The sequence below is a fragment of the Triturus cristatus genome, chromosome 6 (assembly GCF_964204655.1).
Source record: "Triturus cristatus chromosome 6, aTriCri1.1, whole genome shotgun sequence".
Lineage (NCBI taxonomy): Eukaryota > Metazoa > Chordata > Amphibia > Caudata > Salamandridae > Triturus > Triturus cristatus.
The window spans coordinates 619,901,919-619,917,480 of record NC_140589.1 but is presented as its reverse complement, the minus strand read 5'-3'; the positions used below and the strand labels follow the sequence as shown (position 1 = coordinate 619,917,480).

Sequence of the window (15,562 nt, the reverse complement as noted above, 5' to 3'; positions counted from 1 at the left end):
TTCTCCTACCTGGGGCATCACAAAATGAGCCGCGGGCCTGGGGCCCTCATCCAATTGCCATCCCCACCAGCGAGCGCATTACCCCCACACTGCACTTTACTAGAAAGCCTTAAATAACAAGGGCCTCAATTCCCTAGTTAAAAGGATAGCTCTGCTTCACTGGCTGAAGGGAAAAGAAATTGATACAGTGATGTTACAAAAAAACTCACCTACTACAAAAAGATACACAACGACTTAGATCATGCTGGTTCTGATCCCAATTCACGCTATCTACAAGACAAAGACGAGAGGGGTGGCTATACAATTTTGTAGAGGCCTGAACTAAGAAAAGACGAAACACCAGGATAAGGAGAGTAGATTTATGGGGCTAAGATTGCATGTAGGGTCCCTACGCATGCCTTCTATGGGACCAATGTGGGCAAGGAACAATTCTACGGCGAGGTATTGCCAACAGTGGCACACTTCACTCAGAGCCACCATCTTATCGGTGGCGACTAACACTGAGACGGAGAGATGGATTAGCAAACAAGAAGCTCATTTCCTGGACAACGAACAACCCCGGACACCATACTTCTACACCTTTCCCAAAATTCATAAGGGCATCTACCCCCCACCAGGACGCCCCATTGTGTCAGGCATTGATTCGCTCCTGGAGCCACTTAGTACATTTTGTAATTTCTTCTTGAGGCCGATCGTAAGGAAGTCTCCAACATACTTAAAAGATACAACAGATGTCCTCAACCTTATACAAGCTTTCCCTACACCGAAAGGATAGACCTTGTGGTGACATTGGACGTCGAAGCGTTGTACACCAACATTCCTCAGGAAGCCACACTAGAAGATTTGGAGAACATCCTTCATTTTGAGGACCCCTGGCCATCAAAGACCCCCATCACATTTATTGTTGAATGTGCCTCTCACGCCCTAAAAGAAAACTTCTTTGAATTCCAAGGACAACTTTACCACCAAATTCAAGGTACGTGTATGGGCAGCACCTTTGCCCCAAGCATGGCGTGTCTCTACATTTCTGCTTTTGAAAACAACTACATTGAGCATGAGACCAACCCCTTTCGTAAAAACATACTGTTATGGCATTGTTATTTTGATGATATTCTATTATTTTGGAGTGGTGACTCAGAAACATGTGGGTCATTCTGCGACTTGGTCAATACATTGGACCATTACTTGAAGTTCACCAACACCAGGTTAGAGAGCTCCATACCATTTATTGATTTGTCAATTTCCCTTCAAGAGGGTCAATTGTTCACAACAAACTACAAAAAACCAACTGATAGAAACAGTTTGCTACTCTACGAGAGCCACCATCCAAAATCCCATAGGGGCAATTTACCAGTAGATCAGGTTCTCCGTTTACGCAGGAACTGTAACACTACTAATGAATATGAAAAGCAGGCATCTGCCCCGAGATCCAATTTATTGGACCGCTATTAGCCACACAAGGTGATCACCAGGCCTACAAAAGGGTAAAAAACAATCACAGGGACAGCCTGTTAGAGAGCAGAGAAAGAGCCCCTACTGATACACTGACATGGATAACGACCTTCACCTCCACCTCCACCTCCAACAAGTTACATACGGTCATCAAAAAACACTGGACGATCCTCAATACAGGGAATTTTATACCAGGACTGCTGCCCCTCTTTGCATACAAACCCAAACAAAATTTGAAAGCTTTTCTCGTACACACCCGCCCCCCAATACAACGAACTAGGCAACTCACCCTATGGGCCCTCCCACCAGTCGAGGCTCATTTTCCCAGTGGATCCTGCTCAGTATACCCCCTAACCACCACAACTAAAAGCATAGACCTGGGCCTAAAGAGACCATGGAAACAAAAACGGCACACCAATCGTAATACTAAAAATTGTGTCTAGTTAATTACATGCCCATGCCAACTTCGTTATGTGGGGATGACGACCAGACCGGTCACAATATGGATTAGCGAGCACCGCAGCACGATGTGTTGCAAGAAAACTAATACCAAAATGTGCTCACATTACCTTGAGGCATATCACACACCAGACAGTCTATGCTGGACCATTATTGACTCCAACCCCAATTGGCCAGCAAGAATTCTGTTCACTCAGGAACAACGTTGGGTGTTTCGCCTCAAATCAAACACACAGGGATTGAATGACGAAATACCCTGGACTGAATTCATTATCTGATTCATCTTTCTACATCAGCGCCCATGGACCTGACAAACAAGGGATATGCCACACCTATAGGGTTTTATTGCCCCCACTGACAACACTTGCCCCATACTACGACAATCCAGCCCCTTACTTAGGAGTACTAATTTTAATTGTAATTTCTACCCAGTTCCCCTGTTTGTTAACTGTGTTCTGGTGTCAAAGACAAGTAGCAGGTCCGCTACTAAAAACCATAAGATGCTGGCAGGCCCAATCCACTGCCAGCTTGTGTCACTAACAGTCACTCATGGCCATTAGGTCTCCCTCATATCAGGCAATTTGCCACACTGGACCTATCATCACCCTGTCACTAATGGTCACTCATGGCCATTACGTCTCCCTCATAACAGGTAATGTGCCATACTGAACCTGTCATTACCCTGTCAGGTAACGCACCCAATGATTACAGCGAATAAACACAACCATGATTCCACACAGCCCCATCCTGCTTTGTTAAATAAGAACAGGGATTTAATCATCTACAGACCTCTAATCGGAATCTCTATATCCCAATCTTTACCGTATTGGTGTGTGTAAATTTAGGACCGCCTGTTTTAAAAGACTATCAGTGCCATTAAAAACCACGGCGGCGCGTGGCGGCCCTCTCCAAGACGGCCGCGTCATCTTGACTTGACAGCCTCTGAGGACCGCTCTAGCTCGTTACCCTCACTTCCACATCCGGGGCGGATGTAGTCCTTCCCAGGGCCCATCACCATCAATTAGCTCCTGTATTTAAACCGGCCCACAACAACCGTCAGACTACCGGTGAGGAGGCGACTGAGGGCATGTACCAATACTTGTATTGTATAGAGTATTTATAAAGCGCAACAATCACCCAACGGGTATCTTGGCGCTACAGTACATGATACAAAAATATGTGGCTAGGTAGGAGCGGGGAAGAGCAAATAGTGCCAGGAAGATTAGACTCTAGGGAACAGCCATGTCTTAAGTTTCTTCCTGAACTGCAGGAGGTCGTGTGACTGTCTGAGTTCCAGGGGGAGGCCATTCCAGAGCTTAGCTGCAGCAAAGCTGAAGGCTCTGCCTCCTGACTTAACTTTCCGAACCTTTGGAACTTTTACCAGGTAGGCACTGGCAGAACGAAGACACCTGGTAGGTACATACCACGTAAAAATGTCTTGAAGGGGTATAGGACCTTGTCCATGCAGGGCCTTGAAAACCAGGCAAAGGGATTTAAATTGGATCCTCTGCATTAGTGGTAACCAGTGAAGCTCAGCAAGAGCCAACGAACCAGATGACCGACGTGGTTTCGTCAGTGCCAATTTGGCCGCCATGGTCTGAACTCTCTGGAGACGTTCAGTCAAAAATTTAGGGGCATCCAGCAGTAGAGCATTACAGTAATCTAGTCTACTGAGGATAATACCGCCAGTGACCAGTGCTCTCGCCGTCTCAGGTAGTAGTGGAAACATTTTCTTCAGAGCTCTAATCAGAGAAAAACAAGTCCCTACCACCTTATTGACGTGCATTTCCAGAGTTAAAGTGGCATCAAGCATAACTCCCAGGTTACGTACAGCTTTAGCCGGTACCAAAGTAGGCACATATAGACATTACCAGAGGTTTTCAGGAAAAGAGGGGGGATCCTCCCGGTGGTACAGTGAAAAACCTGTTTTCCCTGAATTGAACTGAAGAGAGTTTGCTCTTAGCCATTGGGCAGTATCTCGCATACAATCATGAAAGGCTGTCAATGTAATAGAGTGATTCCCCTCGAGAGAGAAAAAGATTTGAGTGTCGTCGGCATAGTTTACAAGTCTCACACCATGTGTTTTTATAAGTCGAACCAGGGGTTGCATATAAATATTGAAAAGAATAGGGCTTTTTGCCGACCCCTGTGGAACACCATGGTGGACTTCAGAAAACTTAGACCAATACGGTGGAAGGGAGACCGCTTGACACCTCTCTGATAAATAAGATTGGAACCAATTAAGGGCAATCCCAGACACCCCAATTTCTTCCAGTCTGGTCAGCAAGATTTCATGGTTGACCGTATCGAAAGCGGCAGACAGATCGAGCAAAATTAGAATGCCTGATTGCCCTCTGTCTGCCCGCATCCGAAGATCGTCCAATACGGTCACCAATGCGGTCTCGGTTCCGTGACCAGGTCGAAAACCAAATTGGACATCATCCAACTTAGAGTTGGATTCAAGGAACTCAGATAGACTTTTGCTGACCAGACGTTCAACTATCTTTATCGGAAAAGGAAGGAGAGAAATGGGTCTGTAATTCGCCACGCTAGTCGGGTCTAAGGTTGCTTTTTTCAGGAGTGGAGTGACCACTGCTTTTTTCCAACAAGCTGGCACTAATCCAGAAGTCAGAGAGCTATTACAGATCTGGCGGAGAAGGGGAAAGAGCTCATGACCCAGCTCCTACCAGATTTTGTAGGGGAGAGGATCTAAAGGGGACCCTGACGATACACTCTCTGTAATTCTATGAAAAGTATCCTCCGAGAAGAGCTCAAAGTGATCCAAGGTGGGTGATAAGCCCACCTTTGGTCCATTGGCCCTGCCCGATTCCAATACCTCAGTGTGATTATCCATAGGATCTTTACAATAGGGTAGGTCAGTACGCCTCAGCCCGTCAATTATATTGCTTATTTTTTCCAAGAAATAAATGGCTAAGCTATGACATAAGGCTTGGGTCGGCACAACTTTAGACTGCAAACATTCAGGGGCAGTCATATCCTTCACTATTTTAAAGATTGTTCGGGAATTGTTTTTAGAGTTTAAGATGATATTGGCGAAATATTCCGACTTGACCACATTGATTTCCTTCCTATATTTCCCCAGTAGTACCTTCCAGTCAGTCCTGTTCTTGTCTGAGTAGGTTTTCCTCCATTTCCTCTCAGCTTGTCGACAGGCCAGTTTCATAGACTTAAGATGGTCATTATACCAGCTGGCCGAAGGTCTACCTGCTTTCCTACAAATTTTTTCAGGGACAATTTGGTCGAGTTGACTTTGGATTTGGGCACATAGAGTCATATAATTGTCTTCCACGGTACTGCACTCTTTAAAAGTTTCAAAACAAGAAAACACAGGATGAGGGCCACTCTTTCTCTTGAGTAGTTCCTTCCAGTTTCTACATTTGAGCAGCCTAGCCAACAGCAAACTGTGCTCTTTGAAGATCAAGTAGCCGAAATTTGATCAGAAAATGATCGGACCAGTCGACTGGAAGAATTTCTGCCACTTCCAAGGCCTGTTCCTTGGAGAAGATTAAATCAAGAGTATTTCCTCCTATATGAGTCTCCTTGCTGATTCCCTGGTATAAATCCAGGTTCTCGCAGGCTTGCAGTAGATTGTGAAGGCTGGAGTCTAACACTCCATTACACCATAAATTAAAATCACCCAGTATAACCAAATTGGAATGGGTGACGGCCATATTGCAAATTACATCAACTAAACTCTGCAGATGCAAGGACCTTACCACTCCTGGTGGTCTATAACAAACAATACCAGCCAGAACGCAGCCCTTAGGATCTTTGAGGGAGAAGCCAAAAAGTTCGAAGCCCTCCACTTCATCAATCTCTAGCTGAATAAAATCCAGTGCTTCTCTGAAGATAATCCTCACTCCACCTCCTCTTCCATTGTTACGGGGCTTATGTAATATTTTGTAGCCCGGAGGGCATGCTAGTCCTAATTCTACCTCTAGGTCTGGTTGGGTCCAGGTTTCCGTCATAAACAGGACATCTAAATAATGAAATTCTAGCAATAATTGGATCTCCACCTGATGTTTTGGCAGAGATCTAACATTGAGTAGCCCTCCCAATAAAGTCTCTTTCCTAGCAATCTCAGCCATAATACCGGCTGTGCCCTCCCCATGGTGCGGGTTAAACCTACCATTTGCCGACTTGCCTATCCGCTGTAGAGCTTCACTGGAATAGGTGAGCCTCTCATTGTTGACGGTATTTTCATCATTTTCGGCAGCATGACTGGCGCTGTGCGTGACCGGTGCGCGGACGGGCGCACACGGGCTTGCCTTAGGCGCGTCTTCGGCGCGTCCGGTGCGCGCATCCGCTGCGCGGCCACGCCAGCGTGCTGCCTAAATGGGGTCGGGCAGAAAAGAACTAGACCGCCGACCTCGCGACTAATGGAGCAGCTTTAGAGCATGCTTCCGTGAGGTCCGCTAAGCGGGAAGTGCCGTGTCAGCAGCCCAAGAGGCACAAGAACACTGATCAGCTAGAGCACCAAATTATACATTACACATGACAGTTTTAAAAGTAAAATAAAATCCAGGTCACGTTTTTAAAACTTCAGGGAAGTCAGTGCAGTCAGTGCAAATAGCGAGATGTGAAAAAAAAAGCAATTTCATTAAAAAACACAGAGCATAAAAAGCAGTATTCGTTCGTTCCCCCCACCACACTCAGTAATCACGTAGCGTTACTTCACGGCCACGCCAGCGTGCTGCCTAAATGGGGTCGGGCGGAAAACAACTAGACCGCCGACCTCGCGACTAATGGAGCAGCTTTAGAGCGTGCTTCCGTGAGGTCCGCTAAGCGGGAAGTGCCGTGTCAGCAGCCCAAGAGGCACAAGAACACTGATCAGCTAGAGCACCAAATTATACATTACACATGACAGTTTTAAAAGTAAAATAAAATCCAGGTCACGTTTTTAAAACTTCAGGGAAGTCAGTGCAGTCAGTGCAAATAGCGAGATGTGCAAAAAAAGCAATTTCATTAAAAAACACAGAGCATAAAAAGCAGTATTCGTTCGTTCCCCCCACCACACTCAGTAATCACGTAGCGTTACTTCACGGCCACGCCAGCGTGCTGCCTAAATGGGGTCGGGCGGAAAACAACTAGACCGCCGACCTCGCGACTAATGGAGCAGCTTTAGAGCGTGCTTCCGTGAGGTCCGCTAAGCGGGAAGTGCCGTGTCAGCAGCCCAAGAGGCACAAGAACACTGATCAGCTAGAGCACCAAATTATACATTACACATGACAGTTTTAAAAGTAAAATAAAATCCAGGTCACGTTTTTAAAACTTCAGGGAAGTCAGTGCAGTCAGTGCAAATAGCGAGATGTGCAAAAAAAGCAATTTCATTAAAAAACACAGAGCATAAAAAGCAGTATTCGTTCGTTCCCCCCACCACACTCAGTAATCACGTAGCGTTACGTTTTGAGGAGGTCAATGTAAGTACGCTTCTCTTTACTTAACGCAGAAGTGCGAAATTGCATGCCGCTCCGTTTACAGGGGCACCAGAGGCTAAAAGCTAATTCACACACGCTATGTTTACTTCCTCCATTTTTCTCCCCCGTTCCCCCGTTCCCCCTCCTCCATTACTCTACCATAGGCTACCTCATGAGCCGCTCCTACCCCCATTGAAGCCTCCCTGGATAATATTTGGGGTAAGTTTAATATGCAGCTATTTACCTTTCACAATGTGCCCATGTTAACGCACCCTCTTTCCTGCCGGGGTCTGCGCAGTTACCACAGAGACACACCTCCAAGATATATGTTGATAAAAGATGTTTCACTACATATACCACAATCATGCATGGAATGTGTATTTCCGGATGTGTTTCTTACCTCTTAACCTGTGACATGATTCTACTTTCATAGTGTTATTAGTATAAACTGTATACAATTCTGTGTCCTAGAAAATCTTTGTATTTCCTCTAGGTTTGATTTATATGTTAAGGTGGTCCATACCGATTGGGTGCAGAGCCCCCCAGACCACAGACCTGAATCAGGGTAATATCAAAGGGTGTATCGAGTGTTGTTGTCTTGAACCCATGTGTCACACTTTTCTACATTTTAGTTTCCAAACACTTTCTTGGTCCTGAAGAAACACCAAAGGATCCATTAGGGACCAAACAGGTGTGAAACTTGTTGATTTGACTAGACTTGATCACCTATCCAGCAATACTATTCACTTCAATTTGCAAGAACAGACATACCCTCCTCATTGACAGCAGGGTCACTAGTTCCCTCCTTTGCCTATTTTTAAATATACCGTACGGACCCAAGAATAAATACCTTTGAGGGTACCAGCACAGGATTTATAATCCACTTGCGCCAATACCCACACACCTGCACTTACCACTGCGGCGTTCCTCTAAAAAGATCTCTGACAAAAAGCCTTCTTGCGGGGCCTGTGGGGGACTGCAGCACCACCCCCACGAGGAGCAAAACGCCCAATGACACCCAGATGGGTGTGTGAAGGCAACTCTCCAATTTGGAGGAATTCCCAACCTGTGATTACCTATACTTCATACTTTTAGGTAACCCAGGCTACTTCTCTATACTCCCGTTCTCGCCAACTACTCCTTTGGCCAAATTAATATTACAGCTCCTGTTCGCGGCTAAAAGTCCATAGCACACGTATGGAAAAAACAAACACAACCATTACATCTCTAGTGAAGCAAGGTTTGGTTGATTTACACAATGGAGAAACTTTTGGTTATTATTCATGACACGCAAGAGAAATTTGACAAAGTATAGTGAGCGTTTCAAGCATACATGTCAAGAGATCGGGTGAGGACCTACAAGCTACAGATTCAATTGATTCACGAAGTCGGTCTCCACATCAGCATTCTATGGACCTGGGAGCCACCACATAACACTGATTCTCAAACAGCTACTTAACTAAAGTGGTGTCTGGGTTGGGGGGGGGGGGCATATGATGGATATGAGGAACTGCTGCCTGATGGGAGAATGGATGTTGACGATTGCATTGCATAGTTTTGTAATAAGGGTGATGTTGACCTTATCGATGTGAGATGTGCTGTACCTGTGTGGGGAAAAAACCCATAAATAAAGTGTTTTTAAAAAAAAGAATGGCAGATAAGACACATAGTACTCGTGTACCTGCAATATCATCTGATGAGTCTTCATCAGGAGGTCTGCTGGGTTTTTTGCTCCGTTTTCCTTTGTCAGGGACACTACATGAGGATGATGGGTCTTTGACACGCATTGCTCACGAGCTGTCTAAACATAAAAAAAAACACATGTGAAACATGAAGCTAATGAACAATCAAAACCTTTACTGAGGTTGACTGATTATATTAGGTATTATCAATCCTTTTAATCATAAATGTGGATCATTGGCTGCTAAACTGCAGAAAAACTATTGCAGAATCAGCCTTCATTTAACTAGCCAAATTTGCCAGGGAAAATGCTACCTGAGAACAGCGGAAAATTATATCAGACCTAAGACAAAAGAATAAACAAATTAGCTTCAGAAGGTGCTGAAAAGTAACCTTTATCATGCAGTTTTTCCAGAAGGATGGTAGCCTATCACTTAAAAATGCTGCCTCATCCTTATGTATTTTTTAGATAACTGCCTGAACCAGGCAAAAATATTTCTACGTTTTTATTTAAGTCACATTTCTTAAAAACGCACATTCTACCTAAATGTACAGATTATAAACATCAAGTGTAAACCAAAATAACAGAAGGTATGTATGTTGCAGTATTTCCTCACACAAGCAGTCCAAGTTATGCCATAATTATCACCAAAGCTAAACATTATAACACAGCCTACAGCATACATTGTCTCTTTTGCAGAACCTTATTTTCATCATCTGATACAGAAGAAAATTAAGGAAAATACTGCAAGTGAACACACAAGGTAAAGGTGAAGAAAAGAAATGAAAGAAAACAAGGCAAAGGAGAAACTGCAAGACAAAAGAAAACTTCAGTGCGTGGTCTAGAATGTTCATTTCACTATATTTATTGCTATATGCTCTCAAACATACATACTGCTCCCCTTTTTAGGTCGAGCCTAGGCAGGGCTTGCTCTGTCTCTTCGAGACACGCTGTATTCATCTGTGGGCTTACAGTCGGCCCATCGCCTTTTTATTTGTCCTTTAGAAATGCTTGCTTGCTAGAGATGAATCTTTTCTCTTTGTCCCTCCATTTTGTGCTTTATTTCCTCCCACGAAGCACCACCTAAGTATTGGTGTCTTTACGCCTCGGTGTTTATGAGTTCATTTTATATGACTATTTTTTCTTTGTTTCCTGCCCGTGTTTGCTGTTGTCTGTTTGTGTGTTCTTCAGCCTTTACTGTAAAAAGTCAGCGTGTGCTTGTGATTATTTTTTTTCTATAATTGAAGGCTGTGAATGTAGTGACGCGCTCTAGTTGTTTATGAGCGCCCGATGCATGCCAGGGCTTCCGGTGGCCATTTTATGTTGCCGCGATTGAAGCGAGTTGGCGGAGGCATCCCGGCGCTCAGGAGTAATAAAACATAAACCCACTTATCGGTGTCGGAGTGCACTTATTCCATAGGTACTTCTCTACATAAAGTGGCGACGAGGCAGGGAGGGCGCGACTACCGCCCACCGATCAGCACACGATCGGCACTCTCCGTGCTGATCACAGCCCGAGCGCGGCAGAGGAGCGCACCGCCCCTAGTGCAAGGAGACAGACGGAGGAGCCCACGTGTGTGATACACCGGCGCAGCTGTTGCCCAGCGGGTGGCATATCATCCCTGAAGGGGGGCAAGTGCCACTGCAGCCCAGGGAGGAACGGAGGCCAGGTGGCAGCAACCAACAGCCAGAGCCTGAGTGAAACGGTCCCGAGGCATCCCCTGGGGGGGTCGAGTAGGCATGGGCAGGGAGCAGACACGCCGCAACCGCAACAATCAGAAGAACCCATGGCCTTAATCAGCAGTATTCTCGCACAGTGAGTAACCGGACGCACGGTTGAGCGCCGCAGATCACTAGAGCATGTACCTGCACATGCAAGGGGAGACACACGGTCCGTCAACGCGCAATAAGGGGGGGCACAGCGCTGGAGGCCCCAGGCCCATCCCGAGTGGGGCGAGGAGACCCTGCGCCCACGCAACCCAGCGAGGCCAGAGAGAGACAAGCCCCAGGGAGCCGGCCAGTAGTTGACCCACAACAAGTCCTTGCCCAGCGCAACGGGGGCAGAATGTGCGCGCAGTCGTCTTCGCTCGCCAACCTAGTCCCCTTCTTGCCCAAGAGAGGTGAGCCGGCCATGCCATTGGAAGACTGGAAGCGGTATTTCCTGAACTACTTAGCAGCCTTGGAGGAAGAAGGGGAAGGGGCGTTCTCTAGTTCAAGGAGGAAGAAAATACTCCTACACAATCTAGGCCCGGAAGGCATCAGAGTGTATGACAATCTGGTGAAGAAGACCAGAGCCCCTGACGAAACAAATGAGTTCCAACACGCACTGGAAGACCTAGACTCCCACTATCGACCAATAGTGTGCATAGCCATTGACAGATGCAATTTCTTCCAAAGGAAACAAAGCAGCGGAGAATCGATAGACGAGTATGCAGCAGCACTACAGAAGTTAGCTGTGACGTGAAAATTCGGTACCTTGCACGACAAACTCATTAGAGATCAGATCATAATGTATACCGCCAATACTGCGATCCAAGAGAAGTATTGGGTCAATGAAGACGCACCCCTGAAGGAAGTAGTGGCACTGGTGAAGAAAGCAGAACTGTCAAAGAGGTGCGCAAAAGCGGCAAAAAGGGAGAGCGTTAACAGAACCCCGGTATGCAAGGTATCAGACAAAATCAGGCCTGAGGCAACACAGCAACACACACCGCCAAACGCAAGGTACCAGAAGAAATACCCTCAGAAGTCCACGAGAACCCAGAGACCACAAGGAGATAGCAGACACGCATGCTACAGATGTGGCAGCCAGACACACACAAGCAACGACAAAATATGCCCAGCGTTCAGGGCCAAGTGCTCCTTCTGCGGAATAATGGGACACTATGAAAAAGTGTGCCGGCAAAAGCTCAGTAAAATGGAAGTGAAGTACGTCACCCAAGAATTGGACGGAGACGAGGAAGCTCACGAAGGAGGTACCGAAGAGGACGAAGTCTTATGCATAGACGACCAGGTTCTTGGAGTAAACTGCACAAGGTCCAAAAAACCGGCTTTACAGATGTCGATAGGAGGAGTACAAGTACACATGGTGACGGATTCCGGCTCCCCGTACTCCATTCGTCAACGAACCATATGGGAAAGAGACTTTGAACCCAGTGTGGGAGCAGATTTGGACCCCCCAGACATACACCCGGTCACGTTCACGGGAGAACCTATACCCATGGTGGGGTATCGACTATTGACGTTCGAGTTCAAAGGACGAACAGCAGAAGGGAAGCTGTACGTTGCAGAGAAAGGTCCCTCCGTTCTAGGGTGGATGGATCAAGGAGCTCTAGGAATACAGCTCAATCCCAGCGGGATCACCCAAGTATTGATGACGGAAGCAGCCCAAGCATACGAAGAAAACGTGTGGAAGAAGGAATACCCAGAAGTCTTTAAAGGGACGATAGGGCGGATGACAAAATTCACGCACAAGATATGCCTTAAGGCCGGGGCGAAACCGGTAAGCCACAAGGTTCGCAACATTCCCTTCCGGAGCAGGGAAACAGTCCAGGAAGAACTACAACGCCTGGAAAGAAACGGCGTCATAGAAGCTATTGAAAGTGCAGAGTGGCTCGCGCCATTAGTGGTCGCACAGAAACTCAATGGGAAGGTGCGCCTATGTGTGGATTTGAGGGAGCTCAACAAGAACATTGTGGTGGACAAGTTCCCACTGCCCCGGATAAACGAGATGCTGACGAAAACAAAAGGAGTCAAGTGGTTCTCGACGGTGGATCTCACCTCCGCGTACCACCAAATCGCTTTGCACCCATCATGCAACCACCTGGCCTCATTCGTCACACCTTTTGGATGCTACAAGTTCCTCAGAATGCCGTTTGGGCTAGCGTCGGCTGCGGCGGTATTCCAAAAGCTCATGCACAGATTGTTCCAGAAGGTGGAAGGGGTGTAGTACTTTCAGGACAACATCCTCGTCATGGGGAAATCAAAGGAAGACCATGATGCAAAACTACACGCTGTTCTGACCATACTCGCACAAAATGGGCTCACCGCAGAATGGGAAAAATGCAAGTTCGGCGTGGGATCAGTGACATACTTAGGCCACGAGATCAGCGGAAAGGGGATAGAACCTAAACGAGCCAATGTAGCAGCCATCAAAGAAGCACCTACGCCCAATAGGAAGGAAGATGGCTGCTCCTTCTTAGGCATGGCGGAGTTTTATGGCAAATTTGTCCCTAACTTTGCATCTAAAACACACCACTTGAGACAACTCCTGAAAGAGAAGAACACCTTCCAATGGACACACGAAGAACAAAAGGAATTTGATTGGTTAAAGCAAGACATCTGTGCCGCCATCCCTCTCAAGGGGTTCGACCAAGCAGCCCTGTGTATTCTAACCACTGATGCCAGCGACAAGGGCCTGGGCGCGGTGCTAATGCAGAGATCCCAGGAAGGAGAAGTCACCACGGTCAGCTTTGCCTTGCGGTCTCTAACACCCAATGAGGAGAAGTTCAGTGTGATAGAAAAAGAGATGTTGGCAACAGTCTGGGCCATGGAGCGGTTTAGACAGTTTTGTGGGTTCGAAATTCCTACTCCGCACAGATCACAAACCACTGGTGAGAGTCCTAACATTGTGTGGACACGCACACGCGAAACCCCGGATAGCGAAGATGACCCTGAGACTTCTCGATTTCGTGTACGAGGTGGAGTACATTCCCGGCACCAAAAACAAAGTAGCGGATTTCTTGAGTAGAGCTGCTGCAATGGAGCCAGCGGCAGATCAGGAGTCCTCAGAATGGGAAGGCTACATGGTAGCGATCACACAAGACTATGAAGGAGTGATAAGTGCACAAGAGTGGGAGGAAGCGTACACTAAGGACGACACTTTGGGAGCAGTGAAGAGTTACGTAACGCAAGGATGGCCAGACAAGAAGCACCTAAATAGCAATCTGAGGAATTTCTGGGAAGTCCGGGAAGAGTTATCTATCGGAGACAATCCTGTGTTCCTGCTAAGAGGAGACAAGGTGGTCCCTCCACAGCCTATGGTAAATCATCTTCTAACTAGCCTGCATGAGGGGCACCTTGGGATCATGAAAACCAAGGCAAGAGCAAAGCAGGCGTATTGGTGGCCAGCCATGGACAGTCAACTGGAAAAACACGTCAGGATGTGCGAACAATGCAACCGTGCAGACAAAACCCAAGTACTGCTACGCCCGCCACTAGGAAAATTCACCTGCCCTTCCAGTCCGTGGGAAATGATTTCGGTGGACATCTTGGGCCCCATCCTAGATATAGAGGGCGTGCCCAAATAAGCCATAGTACTGGTAGATAGGTACTCTAAGTGGCCGGAAGTGGACGTCTGTGAAGTGGCGGACACTGAGGCGGTGCTGGCGTTTCTCACCTCCACGTTCTTGAGGGAAGGAATCCCCGAAGTGGTTACCTGTGACAACGGACCACAATTCACTTCAGCAAAATGGAACGCGTTCATGGACCACAACGGAATAGAAGTCAAACACACTCCAGTGTACCACCCTGCTGGAAAGGGACTAGCAGAGATTCAATAGAGTAATTATGGGGTGGGTGTAAGCAGCGACAAGTGCAGGACAAAACTGGGAGAAGGAGCTCCAACGGATGCTATGAGCTGATCGCATCACGCCAACAAACACCGGATACAGCCCATTCAAAATACTCTGAGGGCGTGACCCCCTTCACGAGGGACAATCTGGCGTGGAAACAACTAATTGTCCAAAGCAGGTGGTCTCCAGCGGTGGTGCGTCGCAACATTGACAAGGCGTAAGCCTTGTACACCGAGTACCCACAACAAACGTCGGAAGGTCAAGGAAGTAACCCTAGAAAGGGGAGAGTGGGTTAGAGTGAAACAAGCAATTCTAAAGAAGAAAGGAGACAGTAAGTTCAGCCCACCTTTACAAGTGGTGGAACCTTACGCTAGGTCAGCCCTGTTAAGCGATGGGAAAGTATGGTCGCAGGACAGGATGGCGAGCTGCAACAAGATCATGAAGTGGGAAGAGCCGGAGAGTATGAGTACGCATACCTGGGAGGAAGGAAATGAGGCAAGGACGGCATCGGAGATGGACAACACAGCGCAAGGGCTCACCACTCCCGAGCGAGTTAGTAAAGACCAAGACACCTCAAGGGAGAGCGGAGGCGTAGAAACGACCAGACAGCTTACACCGAGAAGCCCAGGCGTCAAGGTAAAGGAGAGAGAGCAGCAAGGGGAAGCAAAGGTAGGAGGAGGACTTCCATTAAGCGACACAGGTGCGGCCCTCAGCCACACACACTCCCGTACCAGGCTGGGCAGACTGGTCAAAGTGCCTAAGAAGTTTGAAGACTTTGACATGAGAATCAAGTAAGACTGTAATGTAATTATGTTCCCCGTTCTTTACATGTTAATTGGTGGGTGTCTAAAGGGGGGAGATATGTAGTGACGCGCTCTAGTTGTTTGTGAGCGCCCGAGGCATGCCGGGACTTCAGATGGCCATTTTGTGTTGCCGCGATTGAAGCGAGTTGGCGGAGGCAT

The 15,562-nt window shown here is 47.2% G+C and overlaps 1 protein-coding gene across 4 annotated transcripts in view; it reads right to left on the bottom strand.

The window, feature by feature from the left end:
- The window catches only part of USP45 (ubiquitin specific peptidase 45), a 1,582,349-nt gene that overhangs the window by 1,551,837 nt on the left and 14,950 nt on the right, over positions 1-15,562 (bottom strand). For 3 of the 4 annotated variants that reach the window (XM_085611114.1, XM_085611117.1, XM_085611116.1), the window contains exon 2: positions 9,031-9,150. In XM_085611114.1, coding sequence (XP_085467240.1) covers positions 9,031-9,136 — 106 coding nt within the window. In that variant the 5' untranslated portion in view covers positions 9,137-9,150. The remainder of the gene's footprint in view (positions 1-9,030; positions 9,151-15,562) is intronic. The other variant, XM_085611115.1, reaches the window with a different exon arrangement.